Source organism: Telmatherina bonti, assembly GCF_933228915.1.
Source record: "Telmatherina bonti genome assembly, chromosome: 17".
Taxonomy (NCBI): domain Eukaryota; kingdom Metazoa; phylum Chordata; class Actinopteri; order Atheriniformes; family Telmatherinidae; genus Telmatherina; species Telmatherina bonti.
Genome location: NC_136615.1, coordinates 24,838,078 through 24,858,694, shown reverse-complemented (window position 1 = coordinate 24,858,694; position 20,617 = coordinate 24,838,078). Strand labels below are relative to the sequence as shown.

General features: G+C 36.9%; 1 protein-coding gene across 2 annotated transcripts; it reads right to left on the bottom strand.

Moving 5' to 3' along the window:
* Positions 1-7,451: 7,451 nt before the first annotated feature.
* Positions 7,452-20,307, bottom strand: smad2 (SMAD family member 2; the record flags this gene model as incomplete). Of its 2 annotated transcripts, XM_079256072.1 has the most annotated exons (10): positions 7,452-7,575; positions 8,303-8,447; positions 9,076-9,213; positions 9,789-10,001; positions 10,125-10,178; positions 10,823-10,897; positions 10,997-11,131; positions 11,421-11,614; positions 12,161-12,250; positions 20,051-20,307. In XM_079256072.1, 10 exons carry the CDS (start codon positions 20,305-20,307, stop codon positions 7,452-7,454), a joined length of 1,425 nt encoding a protein of 474 aa, XP_079112198.1. The 2 variants fall into 2 exon arrangements, with proteins under 2 accessions (XP_079112198.1, XP_079112199.1); XM_079256073.1 differs by lacking the exon at positions 12,161-12,250.
* Between the last annotated feature and the right edge of the window lie 310 nt (positions 20,308-20,617).

Below are 20,617 nucleotides of genomic sequence, written 5' to 3'. Positions count from 1 at the left end.
TGATGTCATTTCAACCACAAATTTCCTGCTGGTTTGAGTTAATGACCAAAGGTCGGCTGATTATTTGACTTAATGCAGAATTTACCAGTGACCAATGACAGAACAAAATGCACTCCACTTCCTGTATTGATTTGTTAAAAACTGATACCAAACTGGAAAATCTTTTAATCGGAAGAAAGCAGCAATACAAGGTTTAAGGATAGATTAACTAAAACCATGTCTCTTTTTGACTTGTGTTTTTAGGGTAAGATAAAACTGTTAAATGGTGTTAACCGAGACTTGGAATGATTTGCTTTAGAGTGATGAATATCAAAAGTCTGATGGTTGATCATTTCAACTGACTAAACTCTCAGAAATATGACTTTTTCTGCTACAATTTTCCTTATGCTTGTGTTATTTCTAATCAACCATGTTTCCTTCTCTAACTCTAACCAGCTAGTGAAATAAAAACAAAAGTCAAGGTTGGAGCTTTCAGTTGGGAAAGGTTTTTGTGGAATACAAATGTGATAAAATACTGCAATGTGTGTTCTTACAAATCAAGGAAGTCCTTCTATCCTTGAAGATCTTTTTTTTTTTCCAAGTAGCCACGAGGCCCACATCATCCCTTACATTCGCCCTCTCTTATGACCACGTCATGCCCCGTCTTATTTGATGGCTGTCTGACCTTCAGTCTATCTTTGTCCCTGTGCTGCCACAACCCACTGAGTCAGTGGAAAACTCATTTAAGCCTAATTACATGGGCATAGCTTCTACTTCTCTTACCTTCTTTCACCGCAGAACAACTTCCTTTCTTTCACCCTTCTCTATTCTCCTTTGCTCTCTCACTGTCCTTTTCTCTTTGCTCTCTCGTTTCTTCTCTTCTCATGCTCCAGTTACCGGATCAAGGTAGCCCTGCGCTACCAGTCAGCCAAAACACACATACACTGAGAGGACATCCAACACTCTACTGTGGCCAAGGGGCCACAAGTACAAAAGCTCTTAGATGCTGCATTGTTATAAAACTAGGGTCAGCCATAGGTTAGGACCCAGTCTTAATTAGTTAACATAACTTATACATGATTACTTTTCTTCAGTTCTTGCTGCTCTTAAACAGAAACACACACACACACACACACACACACACACACACACACACACACACACACACACACACACACAGTCTTTCTGAGACATAATGTTAAGAACTTACACCAAAAAGTAGTCACAACATTTGTCTACATATCTTCAAACCACAATGTAAAACCCCCTGATCCCCATTTGGGACAGAAACATGGCAGAAAATGAAGCGTGTGTACGCATGCATTTGGCAGCATGTCTAAGGTTTAGAATCAAGGGGTCAGGCAGGTGAAATGTAAGGAAGCCTGAGAGGAACTTTACCCTGTGCTGTCAGATGGCAAAAACACATCAGACACAAAAGTTGTATTAATGATAGATGACAGTCTGGGGTCAGTGGTCAGGTTGTATGTCAAGACTTATGTTGCTATGTTAGCAGAAACAAAAAAAAAGTAACGAGAATGCCGCTTGGGAAGGTTAGATGTGTTTGTAAACGTCCACTCTCACATGTAAAAAGTAAGATTTATGGCTTACTCTCATAGCCGAAAACAGGAAATGTGTACATCAATTAGATAGTGAAAAAAAATAAATACACACACATTACAAATCAGTTTTCAAATATATGTTTCTGGTAAAATGTCAGAAGTGTAGCGAGTCAGAAGATCACAGCAGCAGTCGGTATGCTCTTTAATGTAATTTACCAGCCTGATTTACTCTGTTATTGGAAAGGATTTTACATTTGCAACCGCTGTATGAAAAGGCATGGTTACAGCATATCCAATAAATATCTAGTCCATAAAGCAGATGCTGCATACACGAGAATTAATGGGCTCATGTTTATAAAAAAGAAAAACAATTTGAAATCTGTTTAGCAACCACAGGAGATAAAAATGACTGCCACCATTACCAGCCTATATTACTCTTCCAGAAAGTTTAGGTACACTCAGGATACAGTATTTATTTGTTTGGGAAATGCTTACTGCTCTGGATGGTAATAGGGCTCATGGGAACGAATGAAATCCAAGGCCAAACCATAAGGCCAGAGAGTGAGCATCAACAAACAGCCTAATGATGCCATGAAAGCTAGAAAGAGTACCTACTCTGGCATGCAAAAAAAAAACAAACATGGTATTGAGAAAGACTGTGTGCGGTTATGCAAAACATATGCCGAATGTAAACATCAGCAACAAAACAGAATAACTGAGATTTAAAACCAAATAAAAACATTCATACATTTGGTAAATTTCCAGCGTAATGACAATGGCCAGTCATGCCTGTAGTTGGAAGATAAAGTTGAAATGCAAATAGACAGACGGCCAAAAATTGCTAGCCCAAATGTTTTAAGTGTAAAGGTAGCTAATGTGTTTTCCTGTGTCTGGTATGATTAACAATAAGACAGTCATTTCACAAAGTAGCCTCTCTATAAATAGAGAGGAAGGGGTAAAGGTTTCAATCCATGACAGTAAACAAAACTAAATAATTCAGAGGCAGGAATTAAAATTTAATTTATTTGTCACAACCCTGAAACGATTAATGCTTTAAGATTGTGATCCAGTGTCTGATTGATTTGATTTTTTAATTTTTTTTTTTCTCTGTGTTAGTTTGTTCTCCAGCCTGTGAACAGTACAGTGACTTGTAGAGGGAAAAAGAAAAAATGCAAAATCTCAATTTTTCTGTATGTCAAAAGGTTGTAGTAGTCCCAAACCCACACGATCGTTGGTGAAAGATGCAGATAAATGCTCAATAGATTACCCAGACATGGTCTTATACGTCTTTAGACAATCTCATTATGAAATATGCACTTTGTGAGCTGGCATTTCCCTCAATTAATGTGCTTTCTAAATCTTTTCATTAGTGTGATTTTAGCGCCCTCTACTGGCCACTAAACAATATGGCATAAGAGCTCCACCAATAACTATTGGACACAAACCTATAACATTCAAAGACCAGCTGAAGTTACCTTTGAAGACTTCATGGCTATAACTGAACTTTACTTAAAATAATACATTAATAAGTTATAAATAAGCTCGCTCGTAAATGACTGAATGAGCGCAGTTTAGACTTTACACCGAGAGGTTTGCTAATACCGCGGTGTCGTGGACTTACCTGGTGTAGCTTGTTGCAACCGGGAACAAGAGCTTGAAAGACAAATTCACGTGTTTTTCAGGTTTTAGCAGCGCATGTTAAAAAAAATTAATCTGTTTTTATAAGGGGGCTTGTTTTATAAGTTAAAATGGCTTACAGTCCGGCTAATTACAATTTTAGCTTAAACTTTGCACAAAATGCCGCATTACATGTTTAACTGCCACAGCTGCTCCGTGTCAAGAGTTGATACACCTCATACTAATGACGTGCTTTAATTACAAGAGGGTAAACGTGGCTCATTTCCCACTTACACTAATTATAAATGCTAGAAAATGAGAAATAAAGTTAATTCAAGTAACATTGTTAGTCAGTGGCACCAAACATGACATACTTTTCACTTATTCTTGAAAAGCTGAACATTGCTAAGAAATTACATTATAAGCAAAAATAACATACCATTTCAAATTGAATTAAAACAGCTTTATTAGTGTACACTGTCGAAGTCGTAAATGTAGGATAGGTGGAAAGCCTATTAAAACTCGAGTTTGAAGAACACAGAACTACTAAGATTGTTGTCTAGTGAAGATGCTCCGTTTATAGCAAGCAGAAGGAACAAGATATATGGGGAAAAAAAGAAAAGAAAATTACACCTATATAACATCATAACATCACTAGTGACATGTAGGAACTTCACTTTGTCCAAGAAGCCAATATTCTTAGATATTCCCCAGAAAGAGGCTTAATTTGGAACACACAATTGTCATCACAATAAGAAAAAAATACAATATGATCTGTACGCAGGAATGCGAACCTCAGAAAAAGTTGGAAGTGTCCTTCGTGGAACCTCACTTGGTTTCAACCTTCCAGCTGAAGGTAAGAAGAGCCAGTTGGTATTGGTATGATCTTAGGTGGCACTCATTTAAAGAAAACAAAAAAGATGCAAAGGCGTTTGCTGGGTCCTGGCATTGTGCACATAAAACAAAAAAAAAACAAAAAAAAAACACATACGTTTGACCATCAGCAAAGACACTATGGAGAGTTGTTAAGGAAGGACTGGACTGTTGTCCACACAATTTGATGTCAATGCACAGAAAAAAAAAAATCTAGGTAAGCAATAAACCTCTAAAGGAAATACTACATTTCCACTTCAGCTTGTAACACATTGGTTGAACTGGAGTAATAAGTCAAACTTTCTTCCCTTATAACTGGGGGAAGGAAAAAAAAAAAAAAAAACAAAAAAAAAAACCAGAAAAAATACAATTGGTCCAATGGAAAACATTACACAAAGACAGAAATAGAACAATCACAGCAGCTGACTGCTTTCAGGTTGAGAGCTACAATAAATGATAAAAATTGGTTCCTTAAAAAGGATTTGCTGTGATTCGACTTGGTTAAACATTAAGAACTTTGTTCTGCAGAACTACAATTGTCTTCCTACATGCCAATTTTTTATTGCTCAAACACTACCTTCCTGTTGAGGGTGCGTTTGTAGAAAACAAACCTTTGTATGCAAATACTTCTACTTCAACTGTCAGTAATGAACACAGAAAATAATGTGTTTACATGCACACCATCAACTGTTGTTAACTGTGGGAATGTTAGTACAAGTCAAGGTAAGGCAAGCATAGACCCAATCACACAAAATGCTTTGTATTTACATTTCCAGCACACAAATCTCCATTTTCATTGTTATATTTTGTCACTGGATTTTGACCCAGACGTGAGAAATACCTTTACAGAACAGACTTGTAATGAGATGTGTGCATGTAAACACACTCACCAATTTGAGTTACTAAAACAGCTGTATTATTCAAATTAGCTGCAGCTTTTATTGAAACTGAGATGTCCTGGTCGGACGTTCAAGTGAAACACAATTTAACTATTGTACCTCCACAGTCATCTGAATAACTACCAACTGCTGTGATACACAAAAACACACACACACACACACACACACACACACACACACACACACACACACACACACACACACACACACACACACACACACACACACACACACACACACACACACACACACACACACACACACACACACACACACACACACAAAGACTGCATTACCCAGATGCTGGACTGTATCCCAATATCATAAATATCTCTCCTCACTCTCATAAACCCATAGCATGCACAATTTGTCAACTAGTTTTTCATTAACAATCCAAACTTTAAGAGTACACTGACAATACCTGAATGTAAAAATGAAGCCAATAAAATTAAGTAGGTGTTCAGTCTTTGGTCACTTCCCAGTAGATGAAAAACTAGTGGAATCAAAAGCAAGAAATTACTTCTTTCATCGAAAGATTTTATAGCAAGGTTTTTTTTTATACCACTTCTATTGTTTCAATAACTAATTTGGGTTTTGATGAAGAGCATAATTGGGATAACTTCTCATTATTAACTATGATGAGGGTTTTCAGTTTTAAATGATGCGATATTGTTTTATCCTATGCTACATACACATCGCAAAGTAATCAAGCTGTAATCATTTCAATCAGAGGTTTTCTTAAAAAAAGAAAAAAAAAGAAAATCCTAATAAAAAGGAAGAAAGCTTTGAAGATTTAAATATATTTCATATATAAAAATGCATTAAAATACAAAAATGTAGCTAAAACACTGTAAAGAAAATAAATGAAGTATAACTAGCTTGTTTAACACTTAAAGCTTTAGCACTTGTTTTAAAATACCAATGTACAAGCTGGTTTTTAGAAAAGAAATTGCTTTTAAAAATCAAAATTAATCAGACACTCTTTAACAAGCTGCTAAAGAAGATCAACAGTTTAAGAAGAAAGTTCTTTCCACTAAACACGCTAAAAATGTGGAGAAAAAAAATGAATTATTTTTACTTTAAATGGGCTCCTTAAACATTCCTTTCTGCACAATTCAGAACATATTGTATTTTACATCAAAGGCAACTTCATCAAGGGGGCATAATTTGGGGCAGTGCAAGTAAAATAGACATCATTTTATAAATTAAAGTCCCGAGCTGCAACACTTTTCTCCAGCGACAAATTGACAATTACTGGAAAGCTGTGCATCGGTTTCAAGAGACTTGTGCATTTCGTTTAAATGTATGTGTAATTGCAATGACAAGTATTACTGTCTGTCACACAGAAGTAGCTTAGCTCTAATCCTGTAAATGGCCAACCCATACACAAATCTCCTCTTGTAAGGAATAAGAGGAAGTGTTTCACAGGAAGGTGAAACTAAGCAATTAGGCTTCAAAACCAATAAAGAGCAAAACTAATTGTCTATTGGATTATTATTACTTAAAACTGGACTTGGTGAACTCCCAGAGGGATAAAATGCTGGATGCTCTTCCTCTTGCTCTGATAATTCCCTCATTTTGGTGTGTGTGTGTGTTTGTGCAGGGTAGCCACTGATCTAACATTACAATTAAAACTCCTCAAAAACAGGTGTGAAAAGGATTTTGTGTTGTTATTCTGAGAACATTACATTTCAAAACAGCGTATTTGTTAACATATCTGTATGCTAGAGAAGATGTGAACATAGAGTAGCTTTGTTTGCAGTCTGAAGAGCTGAAGACCATGCAGTCCAGTCTAGATTAATCTAGACCGCAGCAACACAGAAATGGCTGAGAGAGGACAAGGAACATCTTAAAGATGGATGTTTGGTCACTGAAACCAGGAATAATAATAATAATAATAATAGTAATAATAATAATAATAAGTTGTGCCCAGGCATGGAGTTACTTTGGTTAAACATAAGCCTGGAGTGGCAGTACTATTGTTGGTCAGCCTTGCGTAAACAAAAGAAATTCAAACAATGAATCAGAGTTGTGCTGTGGAAAGTAGGTAGTGAAGAGTCAAGCTGAACTAGTGGTTGGACAGACTGAGCTAAAATGATTAGGTCACATGCTCGATATCAGAAACTGCTGGCTGTTTCACTGAGAGGTACAGGATGGCTCCGTCCTGCCTCAAGTTTTTGATCTGAGCCCAGATAGTCCATTATGACATCAATTCTGTCCTTTAAATATTGCAGGTTGTTTTCGATCATTAATTTGATGATAACTACAAAGTCAGTCTAACGTTGATCCAACAGAGCAAAGGGAGTATTCAGGTCGACTGACCGTGTCGCTGTTAATATTCCGATACAGTCTACTGGTGATGCCATTCTCTTGTCCCCCGAGTCCAATGTTGGGAATATTTTCTTTGCTTGTTTTGTTTTTAAAATGTTGATAGTACATAATTTAAGACTGCATGGTGGCTTCCTTTAGGACAAACCGTTTCAATGTCATGAAATGTCCGTCACAGTTCTGCGTGGAACCCTGTTTAGGACATACTGGAGCAGCGCACTGATGGTGAACCCATTTGGGTCAAGACCTTATCCAACCACTGGAGGGGGCCATTGAGATGCAGCTCAATCCAGCAGGGGGTGCTGGTTACTGTCTGACGTCTGAGGGAATAAAACAAAAGCAAAAAATCTGAGGCAAATGCATGGCCTTGATGTAACTTATATATACTGCAATTATGACATATAGTATGTTAATAAGTGGAGTCAAAACCTGGGAACAATCCAGGAATATTGACACATTGACTTATTTGATACCGGTATAAAACTGGACTAACTTATTCCTAGAATGTGAACAACATATATGAGTTGTGATGTAGCAGCCTTGGTCTGTGCTACACTGAGCAGAGACAGACTGGCTGTGCAATGGCTTAACAGTGACAAGTGAGGACAAGCGAAAACCAACACTGCTGTTTGACTCCCGGGTCCCCACAGCTCAAAGCAAAGTCAGGAGCAGAACAGATGTTTGTCGGATGGCCACACTGACAGGGATACAGACAAATGCTCTGTAATCTCTGACATTTTACAACAAAAGGACAACTACAATGGAGATTAAACACAGTCTGTGCAGCTGCGATGCAAGAAAAAAAAAAAAAAAAATCCATTTTTATTTTATTTATTCTATTTCTAACTATTAACTATATCTTTTTCTGACCAAAAACAATGCTTTCAAAAAATTACTTGACAGTTTTACAAGATGCTTCTCTGTATTTTTTACAGCCTCCAGTGGTCCTGCACAAGGTTCATATTCATTCAGTAAATGTTCTTAACACACTGTAAAACATTAAAGACTTGGACTTAAAACAGTGATGTGCTTGCAGGTGTAACAAACCTGTACTCTGCTCCCCAGCCCTTGACGAAGCTCATTCGGATTGTACACATTCTGGTTAGTTGGTACACTGCCTCAAATCCCTGATTGACTGATTGGGCCAACAGAGCGGCAAACTCCTGGTTGTTGAAAATCTTTAGATTACATCCTAAAGAAAAAGAAAGAAAGAAAACAAATCACTGTAAAGCAGAGTAGTCATCTGTAATAGATGAGCAACACAAATTGTGTCTTTTTCCAGCAGACTGAAGTCTCCAAACTTTAAGACTTTGCTCATAACAATGTAAAGTGTATTGTAAAGTGTAAAGTTTGAGCATTTTGTTCGCAATAATTCTCCACAAGACTGACAAGACTTGTCCCTGATAAGCTCTTTGGCTTCACTTTGCCAATTCATCACCTCTGTTATGATGCCATTCACACAGCTCATTTGGCCAGGAATGAAATGTTCAAAGCTACATGGGTACAGATGAGTCACCGTGTGGGCGCGAGTGTGAGAAATACTGTCACAATGTGATGGCTCTGAGTGCCTTCCTTCAAGCTTAATTCTCTGTGCATTGGCTGGTAGAAAAGTAGTTATTTTCTTGCAGGAATATTTTACATCCTGCAGGTGAATCATTAGAAAGTATCACTTTTTTTTTTTTTTTTTTTTTAAAATATATAGTAGTGATCCTCATAGAAATACAAATGACCACATATAAACTCCTTCCTCTCATCAGTGACATGATAATCATCAGGATTGAGGGGGAAAAAGACAAACGAAAAGATGTATGTATATATACCTGGTGGTATCTTGCAGACTGTGGCAGGGTGCCAGCCATAGCGTTGGTTGCAATTGGGACTCTGGACAAAAATGGCACTGTCGCTGAGGCACTCGGCAAAGACCTCCCCACCGATATAATACAACCTCACACCACGTCCTGCAGAAAAATTAACAATTTTAAAGTTTTGCATTACCTATGTTTATGTAACGCAATGAAAATATTTGTTACTCGAGCTGACTAGTAGGGGTGGGAAAATCTAATCGGAAAATCAAAAATCAGGATTTTTGCTTCACAATTTAATTTTTTTTTTTTTTAAACAAAAAAGAATTAAAAAAAAAAAAAAAAAATCCATTATAAAATTATTGTAATTTTTATTGTTTTATTTATCTTTTTACTTGTCTTCTTGGGCATTATAGCAGCAGAATGAGGGTCTGGCTACTGTGGGGGTTTTTTTTTTTCCCCTCATTGAAATCAAGAAAAATGATGAGCAAAAAAAAAAAAAGTTTTACACATTTTTTTTTGTTTTTAATCTACAAAAATCAGCAATATCAGAGAATTGTGAAAATCGCAATTTAAATCGAATCGGCACCCAAAAAGAAAAAAAAACGGAATCAAATCGAGACAAAAGCATATCGACACAGCCCTACTGACTAATGTATCTGAGAAGCATCAAACACTCCCCCACCCCTCACAATAATTAAACTATGACACTGTCATGTGTGTTCACATACCTATATGTCTCCTTGTCATTTCAACAGTTGCATTTCTGTTAACATTGCTGAGGAGACCTAAGCAGAAGCGCTCAGAGTTGGAGGGATCAGTGAAGCCATCGACAGTCAGAGATGGCTGGGAGGCATGGAACGTCTCTCCGACTCGCTGGTTCAACTCATAGTAGGCTATAGAGCACCAAAAAGCTGGTTCGCTGTAGGTGACTGGCTGGAGGTCTGAAAAAGCATCAAGCCAGAAATATTTTTTATACAGACATATGTCTGGAACCTCAAGTATGCACTTTTTTTTTTTGTTAACTTTAATGAACCATAAAGAGTGTTCAGGAAAAAAGTACCTACCAAGGCCATGACTGACAGGTGACAGGGTGCTTGGTGACATTTCTGCTGGTGAGCCTGATTGAAAAAAACAAACAAATGCAGTTATACAACTTGTGTCTGTTCTACATTTACAGCTTTGTAAACTGAACTGCTTAATGGTAAATGTATGCTTTTTGCTGCAATGATGTACTTACTCATTTAGTTCTGTAAATATGAAAAAAACAAAAAAACAAAACCACTGCACATTTGTGATGACTTGTCAAATGTTTTAGGTGTTTTAAAAATGAATAAAATCCCTTTTTTAAGCAGAACAGCAGCTTGGAAATTAGGCTTTCCTTCCATTATCAGTACAGAAACATGTTCAGGCTTGCAGGCAAAAAAAAAACCCAAAAAAAGCAAACATCTGCCACATTTTGATCAGAATCAAGATGTTTCACAGTCAACAGAGAGGTCACCCAAAGACTTGGGACTGCAGGCTTTACCACTCATGTGCAGTGCTTCACTCCTTTACCCTTCTGCAAACCAGATCAGCTCATTGAGACAAGAACTTTTCATTAACTTTTCCCTCTTTCTAATTAATGGATTTCTACTCAGACTGAGCAAATCTAAAGAAGGTGAAAAAAAAAAACAACAATATTCCCAACTGATCAAATAACCCTTGAGTGAATGTTATTTTTCTCCCAAGATGGGATATACACACCCGTTATGAACTAATCTACCTGATTCCATACTTTGATTCATTTGCTGGTCACTGGTTTCGCCATCTTCACTCATGTACCCAGGCGGAGGAGTGTCTGAAATATTAAGAATGCATCTTGTAAGGAATAATGTAAGCACACCAAAAAAAAAAAAAAAAAAAAAAAAAGACAAAAACTCCTGCTTTATATACATACCAGGTATATAGTTATTTGGAGGATCTATGCCTGCAGGGAAGTTGGTGTTCTCAGGGATGGAGTTTGTAAAGTCATCTAGAGGTGGAAGCTCCGTCAGAATCTCTGGATGGCGTGGCACCAACACTGGAGGAAGCACTAAAGAAGAGTGTCACAAAACCACTTAGGATTTGTTTTATCAAATCAAAGAGTATGATTAGGTGGAACACACAGAGATCTAAACCTTACTACTAACACAAAGGTGAAACTAGGACAATAAACACATGGAGACTGGTTAGTACAGAAATTTTGTTTAAGGAATTTAAACTTGAACTTCTCTATTTACTACAACCACTATGATTTTTGACTTGCTAGGAGGGCATCTCGACATCTGTGGCACTCAAAGCAAAACCAACATTAGAAAGACACAATGGTGAAGGATCATTACCAGGCGTCTCCACTCTCTGGTAATGGTAAGGATTGACACACACTTCATCCTTCTTAAGGTTGAATGCATACTGGCATGTGTCAATGGCCCTTAGCTCATGATGGCTGTGAAGGTCAGGCCATCTCCACAGTCGGCAGTAGATGACATGAGGCAGGCCCTTACGATGAGACACCTGAAGACGCCCATCCAGTGACCTGAAACAGTGAGGACAGAAAATGGCAGATGACATAACCACGACATAAAGGCAGTCCTGAGTGAAGGTGAGCAATAACTGCAGGTGTTTGTAGTGACTTGAATTTCTGTTTTTACTGGGTTTATCAAAAAAATAAAAGATCCTAAAAGTGATAAGACTTGCCAACTGGTGGAAATCAGAACATCAGTTTTGCTGCATGGTAAATTTTACATATTTTCACAATTGCATAATTGAACAGATACCACAAACTCCTACATAAAAATGCTACTAATTCTGTTCCTTCACTAATCTACCATCTGAAAGACTGATCTTTAAATGAATAAATTAGTTTCTTATTACATATGCCACCTTGAGGTTCATCTTTATGGTGACAATTTTCCTTTCTGAATGCATAAACACTGGCATTAAACATGACATAAACTGCTCCTTTGGCAGAAAGACAAATCAAAGCAGAGAGTGAGTATTGTTTTCTATAGAAGAACTTTTTGCAGGGATCAAAGGAGGTAGTAGATTCACTGTGTTTTAGTGTGCATGTGAGTGTATTCACCTGCCATGGTCTGGGTATCCAAACATCCCTGTCGAGTCCCACTGCTCTATTGTGTGGCCTGAGCCTAGACCCCAAAGGTCTGAGCAATTGCTACAGACACACAACACACATGACACACACAAGACAAGTGGAAAAAGGATAAAAATAAAAGCAAATAGATGGTAAACATGAGGCGTCTCAACTTATTAGGATGAAATCACATGTGTATGGTCTCTTAATGATTCCACGAAGAGCAAAAAGAAAATTTCACCCTCTGGTTTCCACTAAGAGACTAAATGGATGACAGATGATTGTGTGACAAATCACATAACATAGGTTCTGTGATTTAACACAGGCTGATTGAACCAAGATAACTTCAGACAAATTTTATACATTTATTAAAAAAAAAAAAAAGTTTACTTAAACACTACTACTATGCTATTACTTTACTTCTAAATGAAGCAGAAATAATATACAATTCTGAAGCACTTTCTGGTGATTGGGCTTTACAGCTAATTAAAATTCAAGCTACACAAAAACATACACTTCATGATCTCATTTTAGGACAAGTATGATGAGAAGAAAATCAGAGGAAATGTGCAACAATGATATGTCAATGAGGACATGAGTAAATTTAATAGACAACACAAAATGTGCTAGGACATGAAAACAGGGAGAAAAACGGAAAGGAAAAAAAAAAGAAAAAGATTTGCACATCCAAAACGTTGGTCTGAAGTAAACACACACAGGGTTTTCTCAGTGTGTATCTGGGTAACATAGTCTGTGGTTTGATCAGGACAAAGCCATTGTTATGCCTGTCTGTACACGACTTTATCTCAACACTTATCAACCTACTTGGGGTGCTCCACAGCTACAATCGCTGAGCACCACTAAACATAAGATCATGTTTTGCTTTTTCTCTGTCTCACATAAAAGGTCAAGAGCAAAATCGCTTCAGAGTTTGACTATCCAAACCACTCAGTCTGAGCATGACACTTGACCTTCATCTACAAGTGTGAATCAATGGGAAAGCTTAAGGGCCAAATTCTTAGCTAAAGTGGGTAACTCATGAGTTGAATTGGATGATTAGCAAAACACCACAAGGACATTTTCATCCAAATTTAGATTAAAACGTTCATTTTACGAGTTTCATTCTCTACAAAGCTACTCGGATTACTTCTGAAAAGTGACCTAACTTTACTATCTTTGCATAGCTGAGGTGCTGCACCCTTTCTCCGACACATTTCCTACCTCCACTTAAACAGAAATCTAAGCCCTTCACCTGCTATATCCTCTTTCAGATGTCCTTTTGACATCTTCCACCCAACCCCCCAAAGACATTTAAAAGACCAAAACCAGAGTAATTCACCTTTAAGTTTATCAGCCTTCATTCCTAGCGCTCAAAGGGACGTAAACTATGCATCAAAAGCCTGGATGATATCTTTAAAAAACTGCCGTGTTGTTTTAAGTACTACATCCTGCCCTTCTTGACTGGAATGACTCCTACATGGAGTGATTTTTACTGAGCTGCTATAATGCAAGAAAAATTAGATCTATCCAAACTCATTAATACAACTTTTAATAATAATCAACAAACAACAGTCTTTTTATGGGTGTATTTTTATGTAATCTAATAAAAAAAAAAAATAAATAAATAAAAAAAACACAAACAAAATGTAAAGCACTTAATTGCCTATTTCTAATTATTTGGGCAATCACAATTTTCTACTCAACAGCAACACAGATAAGGATAAATACAAAATAAGTTCATGTCCAACTATGGAGCTGAAATAACAACTTGCCTTTAGTTTAAACTATAGAAAACATCAAACCCCCTTACTTCCTAGAACTTCCAAACAGGACAATGGCTTTATTCAAGTAAATGACCTATAAAGAACAACCATGACCTTATCAGTTCCACTTCGAAAGCTACCATCTAGCAAACAGTCCTCACAGTGAAGAAATGTAAATGTGTGACATCATACAAGTTTCACAAAGCTCTCCTTCATCCTCTCAATCCCCCTTTTTCCCCTCTAGCTAAACTTCTCAGGTTTATTAGATTGCTACTCTCTTCACATTTCTGCAAAAACTTTCGATCACTTCTTAAACCATCAGGCCATTATACAATTAGCCCAAACAGCAGACTTTGCAAAAGTATCCCACCATATTATCTTGGATAATGAAATATTGCTTGTTAAGCCTTTATGTGAAGTTGGTAATATCCTGTTTTTTTTAGATTTGTAGATTTTACACAAAAATAAAATTATTGAATGCAACAAGCAGAGCGAGTTTGTGTTGTTCCAGCAAAAGTTGGCAAATGGAATCAATGGTACAAACCGAAAATTCACTGGTAACAAAAATACTTTTGGCAGACAACCTCTCCTAGTTCACCTTTCACTGACAAATGATCCAACATGTTTATTTTGACCTTACATTATTTTCAGAATATCAACTCAATATTAAAAAGGCACTGAGTATTAAATTTTCTAGAGTGAAGAAAAAGTATGCAATTAAAGCAGATATTCACTTCTGCTATGCCAGCACCTACCCTGGTTATTTTTAAACTCACCTAGCAAGTTGCTAATTGGTTTCACAAAACTCGTCTAACACACACAGGATCCACAAAAGTTTGTAAAACCAAGCACTAATGGACTGTCTAGCCAGATATAACATTAAAAGTATTTGGTGTTCCAATCTTTCATGTAGGTAGGTAGTTGAGAGGCTGACCAAAACAGTGCCTTTCGTTCAATGTTCAGCACGTGTATACTGGGAAAAACTAAAATATGGTATTTTTTGTTTCTAAATTTAAATGAAACTAAGCCAGACTGAAAAAACAAAAGACATCACAAAAAATTTCTGAAAATTCTTTTCCTGAAGTTATTTCGATGTTTAGTAAACTTACTATCATTAATCACATCCATGTTTGTAGGGTTCTCTTGAATTTTTCCACTTGTGTCCTGACCACATCTGGTGTACCATCTATCTATCTATCTATATCTATATCTATATCTATATATATATATATATATATATATATATATATATATATATATATATATATACACACCCACACCCACACACACACCCACACACACACCCACATGGAAATATAGTGAAACAAGAACAAATTGCAGATGCAAATTCTCTTTTGGAGAGAAACAACTTCATAAAAAACTGTGTATTGTGTGTGCAATGATGATTATCTGTCGATAAGAAGATCTGTTGCATCATGAGCGTTGGTTGCTGTGTTTTTGGAGTCGTAAACATGGGCTTGTTAAGAGAACAAATAAAATTGCCTTTTTTTTTCCCCCTCTTTACCATTCATTACTATCATTTGACTCTGAAGCAGCATCTTTCAATGTCATAAGACATTTTTCTTTAAAAGTAGAGGTTTCAAGACTCCCAGACTACACTGTATGTACTTACCAGTCTTAAACTATAAGATTCAGCCATTTCCGTTTCTGCAAAACATATAATCAGAGCTCACATGCAAGTCAAACAAACTAAAGCTGTCTCGCTTTGTCGAGTTTGACTCTTGACTTGAGACATAATGCTGCATTAGTAAAGGCAGCTCAGTTGTCATCAGACTTGTCAGTAAAGATGTAGTAATGTAATGGAGATATTTAATTAACTTATCCTACATCTATATAATTTGTTAGGCTTAATCCCACAAATTATCATTTGTAACAGTACCATGGAAGGTCTCTCTGTGGATCAGATTAGTTGATTGGGAAATTCTTCCCAATACCTCACTGTCTGTATCATAGCCCAATACTGGACTGGACCAGTCTCCAACTTAAAATTGAAGTGTTCAATGCAGAGTAATGATCCAAACACTTATTCAATTAGTTCCTCATGCCATTATCTTGAGGCACTCAGATGTCTGAGATCAGTTACACACCTAGTATTTAACACTGCCTTCCATAAGATTAATGTTCCTAGTAGCAGGTAATGTTCCCAAATTTAAAATAACATTTAAACAATGACTTACATTCTCCATGTTACGTTTGACAACAGAAATTTTGGTCACATTTAAAGTCATTTATCTTTTTGCCTGAATTCCTCAATGCTTAATGGAGTAAAGAAAAAGAAAAAAAAAAAAAAAAAAAAAAGGATACTGACTGCATGTATGCAAAAGATTACAAAGTACCTTTGATTATAAGATATCAAACCACTGCAAAGCACTGAACATGAGAAGATAGTTTTCTACATATCTGGCAATAGGAAAGATAAAATAACTTATTGTATTTTTTTTTTTTTTAAATCTGGGTGAAGCGGTTTTTCATCCTGATAGTGGTCTATACATTTTGTAATCATGAACAATAGGAAATAGTTAGACCCCTCAGTTTACAGTAAACTTGTATAAACTCTGACCAATCAAAACGTTCGGGCCGAATTTAAGTTGTTCATTTCTTATATTTCGTAAGCTTCTTTTCCTGGCTCCCCTCCTTCCTCTCCCTCAGCACATACCTGATAGCCACACCCTACATATAAATAGCGTGTTAGGATAAAAATATAAAGTAGTGAAAAAGAAACTAGGATGGCAAACATAGCTTAGAAAATGCAGGAAGGATTTCCCCGACCCGGCTCGGTTTATTTGCCTCCTCCCACTAAACAGCTGAGAAAGGGAAAATCATTGGTAGAACAAGCTGTAAACTAGAAAAGCACTTAGAGCGCATATCTCCACCACGGCCTTTAAAAAAATTCCTAGATCCAAGCGGTGATCCGGATCACCACCAAAATTAAATCTGTTCTTCCTTTTCACCTTTCTAACAACTCCTAAAATTTTCAATAAAATCCATTCATAATTTTTTGAGTTATCTTGAACAAAAACAGATAAACGCCAGTAAAAACATAAGCTCATTGGCGGACGTAAGAAAAAAAGCCTTGGATCACGCAAGGAGCAAAACCAAAGGGGGAGGAGCCAAGACATGGTGCCACTTTCACATGCTGGTAACTCTTGAACATTACCTACCCCAGCTGTAATAATAAAGAAGGGTTTATTATGCCATCTCTGGTAATTCCCAAAATATGAAGTTTTAAAAAAAAAAAAAAAAAGACAAAAAAAGAAATCATGTTACCATCTACTAAACACAAACAAATGCGGAACAAGTGTGGAAAAAAAAAACCTTATTACTATTACCGTTTCTGTATGAGTTAATCTTTAAATACCAGCCAAGGGAAACTGATCAAAAGCCCTTATTTAACTGACCACTGACAGGTCTGTTGAGCTTGATACTTCAGCAGTGTGCTGGGCTGCAATATTCCGGCACATCTTAACATTCAAACAAGCATGAAAAAATTTAAAAATAAAAAGACATCAGCAAAGGTCTCCAAAAAGTTTTAGTCAATTTAGGAAGGATTATAAGGAAATTTCAAAAACAATTTGAAGTGCATTATACGTGGCAAAAGATTATTCCCAAATTGAAACATTCAAGACGACTATCAATCTTCCTGGGAGATATCTTAGAAAGTTCACTGCAAGGTCAGACTGCTCAATGCTAAAACTTACATGCCATACTTTACAGGTCCCAATTAGCAAAACATTCAAATTCCAGAAAGTAGTTTTTAAACAAAACAGCTTGTTCAGAATGGTTGTTCAGTGTTGCCAGCTTAGCGACTCTTCCGGCTGTTACTGGAGACCAACGTGAAAGCAGGTATGTTTTATTTATTTTCAATAAACAGCATCGCTCCACTTGCCCCTCCCGCATCCAAAAGCACATAGAATAGGCTCAGTCTTCGCCATAGACTGTATATAAAAGATGACTAGAGCGCCTGTAACTTTCTGAAAAGCTTAAGTGAAGCTCATTGGGTGGTTTTGACCATCGCCACCTTGGCAGCATCATGCATGCCATCGCTCCCGAAAAATACAAAAATGGACAAAGAGGTAGAGCTGAGAGGGGGACTGCGAGCGTGGGCGTGGATGATTGACAACTATCAAACTCCAATCTGCTTCTAGCTAAGAGCTAACTGGGCTAACCCAGAGTTAACAAAAGTAGGCAGGTTAAAGCTAAATCACAATGTCAGCCAGCTTCTATGGCAATTTGTTCTGTTTTGGAGACAACCCCTAGTGGGTAAGGGATGAACTGAATTTTTGGCACTTCCAAATAGCCTTCACTTTTGACCAATGGAAGTTGCCACTTGGTCTTCATACAGCAGCAGTCCCATCTCCCAGCTGCAGTCAAAGCTGATTGTCAGATGATTACATCTGCTCCATGACCAGACTGAAAATGAAACGTGCAAAGCTGCGACTGCCTGATCCCATCCTGGCTTACCGTGGGATATTGATGTCTAGTAATGAGGAGTGTAAACAAAAACTCCTCCCCCAATGTACAGTAGCTGTTGTTTTTTTTTTTTTTAAATAAAAACCAAACTACACTCAATAAAAACTGAAATAAAATAAATGACATTTTGTTTGTTTTCTTTTTTTTTTTTTTTATAATAAATAGTCTTAAATCATCAATTTTTCCTCTCAGCACATTGTTCCTCTCCACAGCATTGTCCTTTTCAACTATATGTACTAGTTTGATAGCAAATTAGGTGATGATGTCATTTAGCAAATTTTAGGACTTACTGAGATGTTGTAAACACTGAATGCTGCAAAAAAGCCTTCACTCCAAAGAGAGCAAGGAAGAAGCGCTCAGTTTCTATCTGAAAAAGCAACAAGAGTTTTGAAACAATGGCATTGGCCAGACAAGGCCTAATTAGAGACATTAGGCTATTATGCACAACACTAGTTTTCCTGACAAGCAACTATCAGTACAAACACCATCAGTCAAGTGGGGTTTAGGATGTGGCTTTTTTTTCCTTTAACTACAGGACCTGGGAACCTCGCATTCATTGAGTCAATCATTTAAAACCTTTATATACCAAAGTATTCCACAGTCAAATGCAAGGCCAAATCGAACATTTATCTTAAATTAGAGTAAAACAATCAATAAACAACAACAGCAAAAAATCTAAAACATACGACTAAAAGAAAAAAATAAAAACATAAATTAAAAATCAAAGTTAAAAAGACCCAGAAAAACATCTCAACCGGATTCTTAAAAAAGGAATTAGGAAATCTTGAAATTTTCTTGGAAACTTGAAATAAAAATAGGAATTGTTTTTGCTATATTACATAATAAGAACCGTTGTTGCTGTTAAAGGTGGTTCTATAAAGCAGTGAATAATTGTGTTTTGAGGTGTTGTTGGTCTGAGGTTGTATTTACCTCATTTTAAGATGCAAGTTCAAACTTATGACCTTAGAACTAAAAAGGCACATTTTCTTTTTTTAATGAGTGTTACTTAACTTACTACGATCAAATCAAACTACAAGATAAAGTTTGGGTCGGCATCACGGGAAAGACATCTGTTTCCTTAAGGCAAGTTTCACTTCAGTAGCTATGCTAACTTTTGGTACAACACAATGAGGAAGTGGACCTGTTGTTGCACAAAAGAAACTTCTCTTCCTGCCTATGTGTAGATACCCATCAACCCTTTTTTTTGCCTTTCAAAAAAAAAGTCTTTCATCTGTGTTTAAACACGTCCCTGTGCTCATCAAAAAGGTGTTAATGTGGCATACCAGTAAATGTTAACTGCACAAGTGTTTCTGTGTGCACAAAAAATACAAAACAAAAACACAATTACATAATCAGAATTGATAACTAATTGCAGCCGTAATTTATCAAATCTATCTTTTCCAGGGTCGACCAGAGGTAAAGTATATGTATTTGTTTATTGGGACATTTGCCGTCCGTAAATGCACAGACTGGTTTGGTTCATGTCTACGTGTGTGAACCAATGGCTGAAACAATGAGCACTCTACCCAAATATCCTAACATAATAAGCATAACAGTTGAAATATGTGTGTTCATGTCCACATTAAGGTGCAAAAACAAAGCATCTAAATGTGTGTCTACTTCTCACCTGGGTATGGTGACACACTTTGTGTTGCTGTTCTGTGTGCTGATGGCTTTCTCCAGCTCATCCAGTTGCCCGGTCTTCTTCAGCTTCTTCACCAGGCTTTTCACAGCTTTTTCACACCATTTCTCCTCCTGCCCTCCACCATTCTGCTCCCCAACTCCACCAATTCCACCTCCTGCCCCTCCGTTCCCTGCTGGAGTCTTCTTCCATCCCAGGAGGCGTTTCACAACAGGAGGAGTAAAGGGAAGGATGGAGGACATGATGGCTTGTGTATGTTTAAGTGGAACTGAGAGATATAATGGCCTTTTGAACTTGTTTTGAAATTCAAAAAAGATGTGAAGCTGAAACAGATAAATGGGCCTGAATTCCAATTTAAAAGAATTTAATCAATATAAACAGTCTTTGTATGGTTTCGTGGGTATTGTCACAACTAAGGCATTTGTCTTGAGTAATCTCAGTGAGTCTTCGCAGCATAAAGCATGTAGATCAGAAAAGGGAGTATCCAAAGTAACCTAAAAGAAAAAAATACATATCAGCACATGCACAAAAACTAATAAAAGATATAGAAAA